General features: G+C 42.4%; 1 protein-coding gene across 1 annotated transcript in view; it reads right to left on the reverse strand.

Annotated features, from left to right (window-relative positions):
- Window positions 1-18171, reverse strand: part of si:cabz01090165.1 (uncharacterized protein LOC100333421 homolog) — a 73006-nt gene that overhangs the window by 42266 nt on the left and 12569 nt on the right. Inside the window, exons 4-6 of the mRNA XM_037677745.1 lie at window positions 13159-13399; window positions 6478-6690; window positions 4948-5258 (exon numbers count right to left, since the gene is read on the reverse strand). Coding sequence (XP_037533673.1) covers window positions 4948-5258; window positions 6478-6690; window positions 13159-13399 — 765 coding nt within the window. The remainder of the gene's footprint in view (window positions 1-4947; window positions 5259-6477; window positions 6691-13158; window positions 13400-18171) is intronic.

Below are 18171 nucleotides of genomic sequence, written 5' to 3' on the forward strand. Positions count from 1 at the left end.
TCAGTGTTTTTCTGCTGTGATCCATTTCAGCCCTCTGAAAGGGCTCTCTTGATTTGAGAGTTAGAAAGTGGTCACCAGCGCGTCATTGTTGCTGGTTAAAATGAGAATTATTGCAGTTGGGCCTGTTTCAAGCCGTCGTCTGTCAGCCCTGAAAACGCTTCATAATAACACTCAATTATGCATTCTGGACCGAGTTGCTAGGTGACGAGCAGCCTAAATGGTGCTGAGAGCATTCAGCGGTCACTCCGAATGGTGGGCTGACAGAAGGCCCGCTCTCGAGCCTCAGACAGACTCGAAGAGTCACATCTGGTGATCACAAGGCGACCCTCGAGCTGCTGGACGGAGGGGCTGGTGGAAGCCCAGCTGCTCCTTCACTTCCTGAGAAATGCACAACTTTAAGTGCACAGTCTAACGTTTATGGACTTGGACAGTTATGCTTTGTAAGACAGAAGTACAATTTATATTTAATGTAAAATTTATCAAGTGCTGCTGTAAAGATTCGTCACCCTGAACACTTTTCTTCATTAAGTATCAAAGTTGAAAAGCTTACATTTGTCTGCCATCGTCATTAAACTTCATCTACTTTCCTTCATCTCCATTACCTCCTAGTTGAAGTGCTGCAAGTGCTTCTACCATATCTATCCTCCTCCTTTTGTTAAACAATGGGGAGTTTCATGGCCGTCGTCTTGCAGATCTCATTTCTGTGCAGGGTTTTTCAGGATGACGTTTTTCTTGTCAAACCTTCCTCCTGTGAGCCGGAGCTTTGTTGTGTTTCAGAGCAGATCTGAATCCAATCAACAACAAAAGGAAACAGACTGAACATCAAATTATTTCTTGTACGCAGAGTTTGATTCCTCTGAATAAAACGCTGGAGAGAACCTGGGGACGGGTCTAATCTCAGGTGCGCTCCCTAAAACAAACCCAATTTGCTGCAGGTAACTTATTCCAAACAAAAAGAAACCGTCAAAAATCTCTAAAATGCTTAAATTGTTCCAGATGAGTAAAACATTTTGTGCTGAGTGGTTGATGAATCCAGCTATAGCTCGAAGCACATTTATCGACACAGACGGAGCTAACCTTTCCAGCGTCATGGTTCATTTCTCCACCAAATTAATTCTTTGAAGCAGGTTGATAACACGGTGAGGTCGCGTCAGTTCACGCTGTCACTTTTATGTACATGGAGGTTTGCACAACACTGACGTTACAAAACCCACAGCCCCCCACACCTGAACCAAACGGCTCACCTGTCGGCCTCGATGAACGACAGCCAGAACAACTCCGGATGGAGGGGCGGCTCTGAGACTCATGTGACCCGATCCTTTTTTAACAAAAACTGATAAACCTGGACCCCCACACGATGTGAATAAACGTCGTTTTCACACCTGATAGTCCGGTGGACTCGGTTCTATTGGGGACCACATTCAGAACATTTGTTTACATTGTCAGCTGGTGCGGTTCTCATTCACACTGCACTGAGTCAGTCGACCTGTTCCCCCGCTCGCCTGTGGGGGCGCTGCACCAAGAACTACTGAAGGAAACGACACAAAAACCTCTGAAGAACAGACGACTTCTTCAGGAAATAAAAACAAAAATGGAGCGGCATCAATTTTTAGCGGTTTCAGGAGTTCTGTTTTGTCATTTTTCAGCAATGGACTCATCATGAGCAGGAGAAGAGGCAGAAGACATGGAGGATGTTGTTTTTCACACAAGGCGGCTGACGGCTCCGTATGAGGTCAGAGAAATGCACGTTTGTTTGCCCTGCGCTGTACTCCACTTCCTGCTTTTGGAGCGGTCTCCGGTCCGCTTGTATTCACACTGCATTCGAACCGCACCAGAGTTCACTACAACCGAACCGAGACCTTGGTTTTTAGGCGGACCAGAGTTCGCTTTTTTGGTCCACACCAGCGTTCGATTGCGCATTCACACCTCCCCAAACAAACCAGACTTCCTAGGCAACAGACTAGTTTGATTAAAGCGGACTGATCAGGGCTGGTGTGAACCCTCAGATGAGTCCAGCTGTCTTCTATCAAACCACAAACAGTCTTTGTATATTTAACATCTGCAACAAGAACCGTTCAATGCCACGTTTACAAAACCGATTCATATCAAATATATACGAACAGTTTGTATTTTCATCAATTCATATTGAAAGTTCTCATGCTCTGGTGTCCATCTGCTGTAACTCCCACTATTTCCCAAGACCGTGACGTTCTTCTGTACTGAAGAAGCCCTCCGGATAGAGGGCGAAACGTCTCTATAAAAAAGAAACTGTCCGGATGACCTGACTGACAATTATTGGATTTGATACCTGGATGATTGAGCATGAACTTTGTTGTTCTTCTGTAAAGCTGAACAAAACTCAACTGCAAACACTGAAAGAATCAAAGATCCTCTAAGACGAGTTGAACCTTGTGTTTGAACGACGAGCTGCCTGTGTGACTTCCAGAATTAAAAAAGCAGTACAAAAACTTAAAAATGTTTCGATCTCCATTCTTTTTTCGGCTGAGCGCTGTCACGGTTGCTAGGCGACAGGACATACGCCGACGTAACTTTGAAGGCTAGACCTGTCCCAATTCACAGCTGCTAACTTCTGGTCTACGTGGTCTTTGAAGGACCCGACCTACGTCGACTGGGAAGGCCGGGCCCTTCGAAGGATGCAGCCGTTGGATTGGGACACAGCTCTAGTGTCATTTTTAAATGTAGCTCTATCGTCCCCTCAGTGGCGACACCTGCTGTTCAGGAGGGCGTCTGCACCGAGTGTAATCTGGCATGATTAAAATATGTCAGTTTGTCTGAGGACCATAATCTGCACATCTCTCCGAGTGCTCTCAGTGTCCTCACACAGCCACAGCTGCATCTTGTGACGTTATGACCTCTGGTCACATGAAGGAACGCTGTTTGAGAAAAGGAACTTCTTAGTGAGAACACTTTTTGAGGTTAATAGCTTTGATTCCACTCTGGAGATCAGCGACATTCCAGGTGACGGCTGTGATTCAAATCAATCGATCTCCAATCTTTTTCAGATGCTTGGTAAGCCCATGAATGTTTCCTCAAAGTGAGTTTTGCCAACGTTTGCAGCTCAAACACAACACCACCAGAGGAAATTAGGTTACGCACCCATGTGGCATTTTTCCTTCAAAGCCAACTGGAGCTAAAGACAAAATAATTAGTTGGTGTGAGCGTGAACGCTGATCAAACACTTCCCTGCGTGGCGGGCAGTAAATTAGCAGTCTGCTCTCATCGGTGGAGACAAAGTCAGCAGTTGTTGCTGCAGCGACCTGCAGACCTCCAGTACGGCTGCCGTATGTGACACTGAGCACTTTAGCTGCTGCCTGCGCGGTAAAATATATATAATTTTTATTTTAATTAAAAATGCAGCCTGCAGAAAACATGACAACATATTTACCTGACTAAGGTAAAGCTCTCAGTCCATCTGGTAACAAAGAGCATCTATTCAAACAGAACTATGAGATTTAATTAAAGGCAGTTTCCTGCTCTTTATTTTATTTTTTACAAAATACTGAATGTTGTGTCAAATAAAAAACATACCGTACCTGCCGCCGTACACGTTGCATCTATTATGCATCACCGCCGACTGCCCAGAAATGTGGGCCGGTGTTGTGCCAAAAATCGATTGGCTGCCAAATGGCAGCCGCCGGAGCGTGCACGGGAGGACTTTAACAAGAATTTAACAAGATTAACACTTAAAACAATTATTTGTTTGCTCGACATTATAGTAAATGTGTCAGTTTAACGTTTCCTTAATAAATGCACTTCAGTGGTCAAATCAGCTGGGCGTCGCAGTGAAATGAAGCTGATTTGATGTTTGCTCCAGGAGTTCCAGAGCAAGACGAAGGTGCTTGGTATGGCAAGCCAAATGTCTCATTAATAGCCACTTTTACCTATTAATGAGACACTTGGCTTGCCAGATTACTCGACTGCCCTCCAGTGGCTTAAAATGGTAGTGTTCAATATTTTCCATGTCAGAATGAATGAAATTGTCAGATCTCAGAAAAAAATTTGGTTATAAATATGGAGAAAACATAAATAAGTCGCTTCGCTGTATGTATGCATGCTGATTTATGCAAAAAGGTGCGAGTTATACAGCAAAAAATACGGTACATAAAAAACGTTTTTTTTAAACCTGTGCAGTCACGAGGCTCGGAAACAACAAAATTTAATTTGAGAGCTGAATCTGTTCTTAATGAAACTCCAGATCCAGCTCGTTATTTTTGTATGATGCTTCAAAGAAGTCAGACGTTTTGTCATTTAATTTCTGCAGTCTTGATAACGAGTTCTCTGAACGTCTCTCAATTTATTTATATGGACGTTGGTGGCTTTTCACACATTTTAGTCCAGTTATCAGACCTTCACTGACTCAACACTGACCTTTGAATCATCGGTTAAAACAACACCTAAACAGAAGCGATGAACTCGTGTCCACGCACATCAGGCATTTAGGAACGTCTCAGGAGGCGCTCTGTTGGGGAATCTGAGTAAAAAACCCACGTAGGCAAAGTGCACCAAGGAGTCCCGACAAGATTCAAACCCGGGACTTTCCTACTGTAGTTCAATTTAAGTCACTGTGTCGCCCCTTGAATAAAACAAATGAGTAAAAAAATTAATAAATGCAATTACTTTCAGCAATAAAATGAGTATCATAAAGCCATGTCTTAAACAAGAAACAAAGAACATCATTATTCTTATCCTACAGACACAAGCCAATAGATTTTATTCTGGCTGGATGCCAGGACAAGGACAGGATAACTGGTGAGACCGACGTGAAAAACAGACGATGATGAGAGGAACAGGCACTCATAATTTAGTTTAAATGCTCAACACTGTCTGATAAAGTCTTCATCAAAGGCTCTAGATCCAAATTTCAAATGAAGTTTTCACATGCCCCCCCCCCCCCCCACACACACACACACACTCTGCCAGTCTTACCTGTAAATGAGTATGTCATCTGTAGAACTGTTGTACTGGATCTGGTACATGCGGACTCCTGGGATGTGGTTTTGAGGCGGCCATCTGATGGTGGCGGAGCTGGAGGTTAGCTCCGACACACTGACCCTCTGCTGGTCGGACCTGGGATGGCCTCCGCTCACGTTGGATTTGATGGACGTTGGGATGTCTGAAGGCCCCGGATCTAGTTCCACTTTGGGGTCGAAGTGCGGGGAAGGGTTGACGACCAACTCGACAGGGGCGGTGGCCTCACCAGCTGCGTTGGACGCTATGCAAGTGAACTTTCCAGAATCCTTAAAAAGAGCAAAACAAAGAAGAAAACATGTTTAATCAGTGACTGTACCTAATAAATTTTGCTGGGCGTTTAATTGTCTCAGAAATGATTGCGATAAACAATAATATTGTTTGAAAAAAAATTCAAGAAGAAATGTTGGGTAATTTTTGTGTGTAGTACCTTTTGTGACCACTGGATGTCAGTATAAGACTGTTTGAACCGAAGGATGGACAGTGAGGGAGCGAGCAGCGTGTCTCTAAGAAAAATGGGAGGGAGGCACCTTGACATGACATGGGCTGTCTCTCTTCGGTTCTCAAAATGGCGGATGCTCGGTGGTTTGAGCTCTTTAGCATTTTTCACACAAAGCTTTTAATTAAAAAAATCAATAAACAAGTTCTCAGCTTCTTTTTTCAGAGAAAAACAACTTTTTAGACGAAGGCACGAGTTTCAACCGCGAATTTTCGACAAGACGGAGGTTTTCCCTGAGGTCAGCCTGTTAGTTTAGCTCGTATCTTAGCTTCTCAGCTTAGCTGCTTTTAATGTCAAAAAACGCAATTTTGGACGTTAAAATTTATTTTAAAAAGAAAAGAGAAAGGGAGGGGTCAGTGAAGAGCACCGGAGTTGAACCTTTTGTCATCCAGTGTCTTCAGAAAGAGAGAGACATGAAGAAACGATAAAGCCGATAAATGAAAATGAGGTCGATAATTTTCATTAATCATGCGATTAATTGATTTATTGTTTATCGCGACAGGCCTAATTGTACCCATGTTTAAACAACTACAATGACCAGAAATTGAAACTGAAACTCTACTGAAGCCTTTTAATACTCCTCTGTTGTTTTAATTTAGTTGTTGTTACAGCTTCAGAGTGTGTTAAACCAAACAGAATGTCCAGTTATTCATTAATACAGGGGTTCCCAACCCTGGTCCTTGAGGAACACCATTCTGCATGTTTTAGTTGTTTCCTGCTAAGGCACAACTGATTTTATCCTGATGCATGCTCAATAATCCTGATTTTAATAAATGGGAGATTACCAGGCTTCTGCAGAATGAGAAGAAGTAATTACATCAGTGAATCAGGTGGAAACTAAAACATGCAGGATGGTGTTCCTCAAGGAACAGGGTTGGGAATCACTGCATTAGCGCACAGTATTTTTTGAGTTCTACAAGCCGAAAAACAAACTAATGGCAAGAAAAATAATAACATGAAACACGAGTCAACTCCTTGAATGTGTCTACCTTGACGGAGGCCTTGAGGATGTCAAGTGAACCGTTTTCATAGCAGATGGTTCTGGACGTGTTTCCGATCAGCTTCCCGTCAGGACTGACCCAGTGAGTCGAAGGTTCAGGATCCCCGATGGATTTGCAGCGCAGGCTGACCTCCTGACCCTCCATCACAAACATCTTGGAGGTGTGCCGAGTTATCATCGGGGGTTCGCAAACAAACTCTTCCTGTGACAGCAGAAGAAGAAAAATGTCCCCACGACCTTTTTACTCAGTAAAAGAAACACGTGAATGGAAGTAAAAGTACAAGAGAAATACATGTAGAATGTTGGATCATTGGATTTAAAAGATTTTTTGTGGAAAAAATACGATAAATTTGCACCTTATCTTTTCAGGGAGACAGTTTCTTTTCATTTGAGATCTGACTAAATCTACGGTTGTGTTCTTCCAACGAGAGGAATCAGTTGTTTCCACACAAAGACGAATCGATCTTGGACGTTTTTAGCCCTGGCATTATTCAGCCCCCCACCTCTGCTAGCACCTCAGCCCGTGCAAAGCCAGCCAGAACCTTGGTGGAGTATTACTGGAAGGCTAAGCGGGGCGTCCAGGCCTTATCGTGACTTACTCCTCGCTCCTACCACTCTGAGTCTGAAAACCTTTTCAGGCTTGGATCTTGTTTCCAGCAGAGCTGATGGCTGACCCGATGACCACTGGACTGCAGCTGCAGATAAACCACTGCCGCCTTCCACTTGTGTTCTGTAAACTCCAAACTGTTCCCGAGAAGCTCAGAGGAAAAAGAATGAGATGAAAGAAGTTATTCCCCGACGTGAGGCCTACAGAATGTCCTCTTGAAGAAACTTTAGCACGTGTGAATTCTCTGAGCACTGATGAACAAAAAACACCACGTGACACAGAGGTCTCTGGTTCAACCCCTTCACAAGGCTAATCCTTTTACTCCACACTGCCTCTCCAAAGACATCCACATCTATTATCCAAAGTGAAGCAAAGGCTTGTAGTACATCTTCTTTAAGATAGCACCAATTAATCCCATGTTTATCTCAGGGCACCTCCATGTAGTGCTGTGGAGTCGTAGCAGCCTGGAAGGGTCAGCTCCTGAAAATGTGCAGGTGAAGAAAAGCCCTACATCACCCCCCCCCCACCAGGAACAACTCCACTGATGTTATCTCAGGAAGTATCAACACAGTAGTTTTCCAGCATGCTGGTTACTCTGTGTTTGGTTTCATCTTTGTTTGGTCCCATCACGGAGAGAAGACAGGGAACTGGAAATACTCTCCGTCCGTCCGTCCATTCATGGATTTTGTGAGCTGTATGGCTGCATGCATAAGAAAGGTTCCTTTTGAAAAGTGGGTTGCTACGTCAAAATCCAAGATGGTTGCTGCTTTAAATGTCTGTCTTAATATTGCTCAAGAGTATAGTTTCCTCAAATGACTGGGGTGACCAAAGAATAATCTATGGTGGCCAAGGCCACCATTGGCCACACTCACCAGGATCTGCCACTCTGCGCTGCCTCAGCCAAACAAACATAAATAAAAATAAACTATCTCTACTCCTATACACAGTGTAACTCCTGAACATCTTATACCAAAAATATTAAGTTTACTTAAGTCTCTGTTCAACTCCAGTCCAGAAAAACCCTCATGTCAAACACTAGAAACATTCATCTCCCTCAGCGATGGAGCACATCGGCGTACAGCTTGTTTTTACACGCAACACACAACAGTTAGGTGCACAAAGTGTTACGCTCTCTGTTGTGCATGTGGAGTTTCTATGGTGTATTGAGTTACAGTATGTGGCTGTAAAATATAACGTCACATTTCATCTTTGTCCTGACGTACACAGCGTCATCTACACAAGAATTATGGATTTATTGGACATGTGAAGAAATTAAGAAGCAACAATGAAAGATGACATTTGCCTGACATAAATAAACCATAACATCAATTATGTAGCAGTGACCCAATAAAAACGATCTCATACTACGCTCTGCTAACGATCTGGCTGCACTATGTTGCTGTCGTGTCCTTCTGGGGTTTTTACGTGTAAGAGGCGTCGCCAGTGCTTGTTTTTCTCATTTCAGTAAGTAGAGATGTGTATCATCAGCTCATTTCTTTATGTTCTTGGCAGAGGAACTGTGTAACTACTACGTTGTTCATGATGTCATGAGGTTGGCGCTACCTGTCGTATGATGATGTCATGAGGTTGGCGCTACCTGTCGTATGATGTGTTCAATAATATTCAACAAACATTTTCTGTTTGTCGTTCATTCCACAACCACGAAGCTGAAATAAACTGAAGCTTGAGCTGCTGTTGTGGTTCAGTTCAGACTTTAAAGACAAGAACACCAGAAGACAAACTGCCAGAGTGAGATTTCCCAGATTCGAGCATCAGAGAGCAGCAAGAAGAGGAGCCAGAAGGTGGTGGTAAGACCACGGTGAGATGTTGACCAGCGACTGACTTTCAGATGGAGGAACTGAAACAAGGCGCTGCTGAAGGACGCACACGTTCTGCTGCAACGTCAAAGACAAAGAAGATGCCACGAAAACGCCGCTACAAAGCAGCACATGGCATCTACTGCTGCAGTACTCTGTGCTCAATCCAACACACATGCACTATACATCACGAGAACGCATCGTTAATGTCACCACATACAGCACAGTGGTGCTTAAAGTTTGTGAAACCTTTAGAAATTTCTATATTTCTGCATCAGTTTCACCTAAAACATCATCAGATTTTCACACAAGTCCTAAAAGTAGATCCAGAGAACTCAGTTCATCAAATGAGACTAAATATTAAACTTGGTATTTTATTTATTGAGGACAATGATCCAATATTACAGATTAGTGGTAAAAGTATGTGAACCTTTGCTTTTAGTATCTGGTGTGACCCCCCCCAGTGCTTTTAGTCCATTCCTCCGTACAGAACAGCTTCACCTCTAGATGATGGTTTCCTCACATTAACTGCAGCTTCAGGTCCTTCCACAACATCTGGATTGGATGAAGGTCAGGACTTTGACTTGGTCATTCCAGAACATGAACTTTGTTCTTCTTGACCCGTTCTTTGGTAGAACCACTTGTGTGCTGAGGGTCATTGTTGCTGCATGACCCACCTTCTCTTGAGGTTCAGTTCATGGACAGATGTTCTGACATTTTCCTTCAGAATTCTCTGATATCATTCAGAATTCATTGTTCCATCAATGATGGCAAGAAGTCCTGGTCCAGATGCAGCAGAACAGGCCCATACCATGATACTAACACCACCATGTTTCACAGATAGGATAAGGTTCTTCTGCAGGAATGATGTTCTCCTTTCTCCAAACATAACTCTTTTCATTTAAAACAAAGTTCTACTTTGGTCTCATTGTCCACAAAACATTCTTCCAACAGTCTTCTGGCTCGTCCACATGATCTTCAACAAACTGCAGACGAGCAGCATGTTCTTTCTGGAGAGCAGTGGTTTCTCCTTCAACCCTGTTGTTCAGAGTTCTCCTGATGGTGGACTCATGAACATCAACATCAATGTGAGAGAGACCTTCAGTTGTTAGAAGTTACCCTGGGCTCCTTTGTGACCTCACTGACACTCCTCGCTCTTGGAGAGATCTTTGTTGGTCCACCACTCCTGGGGAGGGAGCAATGGTCTTGAATGTTCCTTCATTTGTCCACAATCTGTCTGACTGTGGATTGGTGGAGTCCAAACCCTTTACAGATGTTTTGTGACCTTTTCCAACCTGATGAGCATCAACAACTCTTCTTCTGAGCTTCTCAGAAACCTCCTGTGTTCCTGCATGATCCACCAACATGTTGTGAAGATCAGACGTTGGTAGATCCTGTTCTTCAGATCAAACAGGGTGATCACTCACACCTGATCATCATCATTGATTGAAAACACCTGACTCTAATTTCACCTTCAGAGTAACTGATAATCCCAGAGGTTCACATAATTTACCACTAATCTGTAATATTGGATCATTGTCCTCAATAAATAAAAGACCAAGTTTAATATTTAGTCTCATTTGATGAACTGGGTTCTCTTGATCTACTTTTAGGACTTGTGTGAAAATCTGATGATGTTTTAGGTGAAATTGATGCAGAAATATAGAAAATTAAAGAGTTCACAAACTTTCAAGCACCACTGAATGTGCATGTCACAAGAGGTTTCACAAAACGTGCACGTTTTGATTGAAGCTTGCTCTATTTCTTTCTGCTTGAACATCATACAGAGACAAGTTTTCCCTCCGTGTGCTGTTAAGAACTAGGGTTTTAAACTTTTTATTTTGCCACTTGTACTTTTTTTGCTGACAAGCCTCCAGACGCTTCTGATGAAACTAATAACATAAATATATTTATTTTACAAAAAAAGAATAAAACTCATGTTCAGATCGGTTGAGGCCAAGAGTCGAGCTGCAACTGTTTTACCGTTGCCTCTTGTGGTTTAATCACCAACCACAGCTCTGCTTTCTTCTTTTCAGCCTCTGCTTTCTTCTTTTCAGCCTCTATTTTCAGAGCAAAATGTGATTTAGAGACACCTGCTGGGAAACGGCACACAGTCAAGGAGTTTATACGTCTGTTTATGGTCTGCAGCAACACAACCTGGTGAGATGGAATAACTTGGGACTGCTTATTCTTTGAATGGAGTCACAAAACTTCACAGGTAAAATCCAATAGATGTCAGAACATGTGATGTGAAACATACGGTGCAGTCCATCACACGCACTAACGTTTTCTTTCATCGGTGTTTATCTGTGCTACTCTAACGGATGCAGAGCATCGAGTCAGGACATTTTTAAACATCCTCCATGTTGACCATCACTGTGCTTCCACCTGAGACCTTTGGGCTTTGATGCTTATGATCTGCTGGCTTACCCTAGCTTGGATAAATAAAGTTAATAACTGAATTTATTTGCGTGTGAATGTTTCTGTTCGGTGTCCTGAGATGACTTCTGCTGCGACTTGGTGCTATATATAAAGAATCTGAACTGAACTGAATACTATGCTCAGCAAGTCTTTACAAACTGCAGAAGTTAGAGCTCTGATTCAGGTTATATAACCAACTGTAAATATGATACAAGACATTATGCTAATATTTAAATACCTCTTTGTGGCTATTTAGTATTTGTTTGGATACAAAGTAAACTGAAATGACTCCTGATGTCAACAGTAGTTTGGGTCTAATTCCTGTTTTAAATTGACTGCCAAGTCTTGAAATGTGGAAAAATGCATGTGATGATAACAACAAGAGACACACTCCACTCTGTCTTTATTTATGGAACAAAAACGCAACGATCCAGAAGCAGTGTGTAAAAATCACGTTACGGGACCAAGCAGCTTGTACAATAAAAGCTCCTTTAGCAGCAGCGGCGTCACGGTCCATGAAGGGACTAACCCAGACATGATGAGCTTGGGTAAAATGAAATGGTTTTATTAAATAAATGAAAACAAATGGCCGACACGGCAGCAGCTACTTACAAAACACAGAGGAGCCGGAAGGGAGGAGCGAGACATGTGACAGGGAGTCGGGACGATGAGGCGCTGTTAGCGTGGTGACAGAGACAGTTTAAGTGGAGCGGACAGCCCCCGGGTGATTACTAATTGAAAACAGGTGGTGAGCTGAGAGGGGCTGAATCAACAGAAAGATGAGACTGAAGGGACTAAGTAAAAAACTGAACACTGATGCAAGTGGAGGAACGCTGAGCCGCTCTTGTTGCTTCAGTTCCTTGATGCTTGCAGACACTGGATTCTGCTCCGTTCTCTGAAGGTCCAACCACAACATCTGAGTCAGGTCCAAGTTCTGGGCTTGGACTAGACCACTGCTGCACCTCGATTCTTATTCTGTTGGAGATCAGCTGCTGTGTTTGGGATCGTTGTCCTGTTGGACCCAGTTTGGTCCAAACTTCCTCTGCCGGACAGACGGACTCACATTTGACTCCTGAACCCGTTGGTCTACAGAGTTCAAGGCCCGCTCAGTGACTGCAACAAGCCCAAACCATCAGCCCTCCACCACCGTGCTGACAGCTGATAAGGCATTTTGTCCTGTGGATCTGAAACTCCAAATATTCCAAATGTTCCAAACCCAAGTTGTGCTGCCATGTTTGTTTAGACAGAATAGATTTTCTGCTGCAGCCCTTCCAAACAAGCCATGACCTTTAACCTTTAACCTTTAACCTTCTAACAGAGGCCTGCAGAGTCTGAGGTTGTGGCTCACTTCTTTGAACATTGCACGGTCTGACCTTCTAGATGAATCTGCTGTGAAGATTGGCAGCTGTCTTAAAAGCTTTCTCTGTACAATGAAACTGATAGTTTGGAAATAATCTTTGACCGTTTCCACATTGATGAGCAGCAACAGTTGCTTCTCTGAGGTAATTGCTGATGTCTTTCCTGCCTGGTGTTGTGATAACACACACCTGTACGCTCCACAGCAGCAAGATCTTCTGCTTCTCTAGAGATGGTCCCACTGACGATCAGGTAATTAATAAATTCGATCAGCAGCTCCGTGCTGATACTAAACCTCTTAATAGTATTCAAAATGTGCACGTCTTAGACTTAGATTTAATATGTTGATTTATTTTTTATGGTTTTCTTAAATAAGTTATGACACTGTATCATTTTGTCGGTTGTTAATTTGAGAACGTGAGCAGAAAATGAATGTCCTCCTTCCTGATGTGCAGAGACTTTAACAAACCTCTCGTATGGTCCAGAAGTATTTCCCAGCCAGGTCTCTAGGTGAAGCGCAGGTCTCCAGGTCGTCCTCGCGGGTCAGTCTTCGCAGCCACACCAGCTCACAGTTACAATGCAGAGGGTTCCCACCAAAACTCAAAACCAGCGCCGTGAGAGGAGAACCCTTCATCTTGGCGTACACCGGGATCCGAAGGAACAACGGGTCTGGAGGTATTTTCTTCAGCTTGTTGGACGTCATGTCCAGTCTAGAAGAAAACATCAAAGAATTTACAGCCTCTGCATCTTCCATATCAATAGTGATCAGTTAAAGCTGGTTCAAACTGTATGAAAATGATAGAAAACCAAACAAATTGTTGTAATTCCACCCAAATTTAAGTATTAAACCGTACAGGTGCAGCTCATCAAATTAGAAAATCATGAAAAAGTTAATTTATTTCAGTAATTCCATTCAAAAAGTGAAAATTGTATATTATATTCATTCATTACACACAGACTGATATTTTTCAAATGTTTATTTATTTTAATGTTGATGATTATATTTGACAACTAATGAAAACCTGGTACCACACTCTGATCAGCTAATTAACTCAAAACACATGGAAAGACCTTTAAATGGTCTCGGTCTAGTTCTGTAGCTACACAATCATGGGGAAGACTGCTGACTGGACAGTTGTCCAAAAGACGACCATTGACACCTTGCACAAGGAGGTCAAGACACAAAGGGTCATTGCTAAAGAGGCTGGCTGTTCATAGAGCTCTGTGTCCAAGCACAGTAATAAAGAGAGGAGAAGGGAAGGAAACGATGTGGTAGAAAAAGTGTACAAGCAACAGGGATAACTGCACCCTGGAGAGGATTGTGAAATAAAACCCATTCAAAATGTGGAGGAGATTCACAAAGAGTGGACTGCAGCTGGAGTCAGAGCTTCAAGAACCAGCACGCACAGACGTATGCAAGACATGGGGTCCAGCTGTCACATTCCTTGTGTCAAGTCACTCTTGAACAAGCGTCAGAAGCATCTCGCCTGGGACTGCTGCTGATTAGTCCAAAGTAATGTTTTCTGATTAAAGTAAATTTTGTATTTCCTTTGTAAATCCAGGTCCCAGAGTCTGGAGGAAGAGAGGAGAGACACAGAATCCACGTTGCTTGAGGTCCAGTGTCAAGTTTCCACAGTCAGTGATGGTTTGGGGCCATGTCATCTGCTGGTGTTGGTCCACTGTGTTTTCTGAGGTCCAAGGTCAACGCAGCATCTACCAGGAAGCTTTAGAGACTTCCTGCTTCCTGCTGCTGACCAACTTTATGGAGATGCAGATTTCATTTTCAAACAGGACTTGGCACCTGCACACAGTGCCAGAGCTACCAGTACCTGGTTTAAAGACCATGGTATCCCTGTTCAAAACCGGAAGGCAAACTTGCATGACCTTGTGAAGAAGAAGATGTGATTCACCAGAGCCAACAATTCAGAAGAGCTGAAGGCCACGATCAGAACAACCTGGACTCTCAGAACCTGAGCAGAGACACAGACTGATCCACTCCATGACACGATGCATTGATGCAGTAATCCAGACAAAAGGAGCAACAACTAAGTACTGATGATGAACATGCTCATAATTTATGTTCATAATTTTCAATCGGACAACATTTCTAAAAAAAATCATTCTTTTTATTGGTCTTAAGTAATATTCTAATTTTCTGAGATACTGAATTTGAGGTTTTCATTAGTTGTCAGTTATAATCATCAACATTAAAATAAATAAACATTTGAAATATATCAGTCTGTGTGTAATGAATGAATATAATATACAAGTTTCACTTTTTGAATGGAATTACTGAAATATTTTAACTTTTTCATGATATTCTAATTTATGACCAACACCTGTATATTGACCGACAGACATAAGGTTTTTTTTATAGGCCAACCCAAACACACAAAGATGGACAATTTGAGTTGATTTCATGTTTCCTAATCCTTAAAGTGGTCGGTGATTTGTTCTATCTGAGAAAAGGGAAACGTCTTTGGTCAGGTTTGAGCGTTTAATTTCTTTGACCGTTTCATTTCTTTGACCGTTTCATTTCTCCATTTCAGAGGAAAAATAGGCCATGAACACGAGCCCCTGGGAGGTAATTATTTGGAAATAAAAGCCAACATTTACTTTAAAGTCAGCGACTTGGCAGCTCCGGACAGATAAAGTGCAGAAGATGAGAGAAGTAAAGGGTACGGAGGAGGAAGGAGAAACACTGGTGACTCATTTCTTCAAAATGATATTTATGGTTTTGGCGGTGATGTTTTGGGTGGATGAAGTGGGAGGCGAGAGGAGATGGGCAGTCGATCAATCAGGTGGGAGGCTGCGTGAAAAGGTGAGATGGGGGAGGAAAAGAAAGGCCGAGATCAAAGGAGATAATAAGAGGAGTGCTGTAAACGGCTACACTCAGTCAGGCGCCACTTCTCTCTATCAACTCGGAGCTGAAAATATCTGCGACTGGGTTATAAATCTGAAACGTGTTTCCATAACTGTCACAGCAGCTCACGGTCAATTTCAGTCTCACGACTAATTCAGTCATCTCAACCTTTCCCCCAATATCCAAATTTATGACGACAGCGTGATCATAAAGTGCGTTTTGTTTGAAATACGCACACACAATGAACGAAAACCCAACATTTATTTTAAAAACTACAGAGACCTAGATCTCTTTGTTAGTTTTAGTTTTAATGCGACTTTTTCAAGATCAGTCATTATCTCTTGGTCACTGAGCTAGTTTTATCTTGAGAAAACAAGATATTACCTAAAAACAAATGAGCTAAATCAAAATAGGACGATCAGGGAGAATTTTGTGTTACTGTTGCCTAAATATAATGTTTTTAATTATTTTTGTTTATGAGAAGTGAGCCTTTCCAGGCTGAGAAAAAACCAAACACTTTAACTCTTTAATTAAAACCAAAAAAAGAAGAGTTTCACTATCTTGAGAAAATGAGCATCGTTATGTTGAAATATTGAGATGATCTGCTTAAGTGTTCAATAAATAACTGCATGAAGAGATTTTTAAGCATGCTTACTTTCTAATTCCATAAAATGAGCTTTTCTAAGTCAAAATAAACAAACGCAGTTCAAGAAAACAAGTTGAGATGGATAAAAACAAACTTATTTTGAAAACTCACTGAGATCATTTTAAATGTTTGTGGGGCAGCGGTTGAAATAAACTCGTCAGGCACTAGGACCATGCAGCACATGTTATGAAGGCAGCTGCTCCCGCCCCCTTGCAGGCTCTGCAGCTACGTGCTGAGGGGAAGAGTTTCGGTTGCATTTATTTAAAACAGAAAAGACTTAAAGCCGAGTTCTGGAGGAAATAAAACGATTGTTTTGAGGTGAGAGGAACCAAACAGAACTTTGAGGTAAGGAGAAAAAAAAAAATCTAAATATCCAACCAAGTTAAGTTTTGTCCTCTGGATGGTTTCTTTGTGCTGAATGAATCTAAACATAATGTTCTCTGAGGGTCCTAATGATATATTGTTAGTTTTCTTTGTAAAATTAGGGTTAACTGTTTAAACAGTTTAAATTTTCACTGAAGGGCTTGTAGGCTGTTTTGATGTCATCGTGTTGGTTTCTAATGAGGTTAATTTGAGCTCCTTGTGAAAACGAGTTCAACCTCACCCGAGTTCAAAGGTCACACAGTTTTACAGAAAAGTTAGAAGGTCATGTGTGACCTCAGGTTTGAAAATATAAGAAATCAGGCAGGAGAGAGAACAGTCAGCTGACTGACAAAATATTTTTTAAATTTAAACACTGTTAAAATCTCGTCTCACACTCGTGACATGAGTCACGCACCCTTAGTTGATCACGGAGGCCAACGCTCACCGTTTACACATGTACCATCAAATCATCTATCCGATAGTTTCATAGTTCAGTGCCATGTGTGATTTACGTCTCAAAAGCATGAAATTTTCCATCCAAATCAGCAAACCTAGAAAATGTGTTAAAATCCTCAAGAGTTTAAAGTTGTCAGCGACAAACGTGCAATAATTCTATTTCCTCCTTTAAAGTCCTTCCAGAACTGTTCAACAGGGAAGACTTAACGATCAGTTAATAAGTGCTGAGGGCGTCGACCTCGCTGCACTTCACACTATTCAATTATAGGTTTTCATGTGCAGCGCGGGGGGCGGGGGCCGGGGGGGGGGGGTTAATAATGTCTGTTTGTGTGTTAAACTCAACACACACCGGTTGATCCATGGATGTTTCAGCTTCATGTCCACTGGGGGAGGGGGGGACAAAGATCCATTAAATGCCTGTTTGCGTTCATCGACCTCGGTTGATATTTCTCTTTTTACTCGTCAATGAAAGAGTTCAGTTACGATTGATTACTGGTAATTGGCTTTACGTGGTATTTTGTGGCGGAGCAGAGGATCGATGCACGCGTGTCGGTGCTGGTTTTTACTGCGTGTCGCAGTGAAACCAGGCAGACGTGCCGTGTTGAAGGTCTAAACGTGTTTTTATGAGACTTCATTTCAACCTCTGGAGAGAATAAAAACAAAAACACGTAAAAATAAAGTAAAACAGCAAACAGTGAATTCTGAACTATAAAATAAATACAACATAAAATAATAAAGACTGAAGCAACAGCCTAAACATTCACATACAGATACAGCTGTATGACAGACAGACAGAGAGATAGCTCTGTAGAAAGACAGAAAGGCAGACAGACAGATCTGCACACACACACACACACACACACACACACAGACAGACAGACAGACAGGCAGACAGACAGACAGACAGGCAGACAGACAAGCAGACAGACGGAAAGCTCTGTAGACAGACAGACAGGCAGGAAGACAGACAGACAGGCAGGCAGACAGACAGACAGACAGACGGAAAGCTCTGTAGAAAGACAGACAGACAGACGGAAAGCTCTGTAGAAAGACAGACAGGCAGACAGACAGACAGACAGACGGAAAGCTCTGTAGAAAGACAGACAGGCACACAGACAGCTCTGTAGAAAGACAGACAGACAGGCAGGCAGACA

The sequence above is a fragment of the Nematolebias whitei genome, chromosome 6, assembly GCF_014905685.2.
Source record: "Nematolebias whitei isolate Nwh7 chromosome 6, NemWhi1, whole genome shotgun sequence".
Classification (NCBI taxonomy): Eukaryota; Metazoa; Chordata; class Actinopteri; order Cyprinodontiformes; family Rivulidae; genus Nematolebias; species Nematolebias whitei.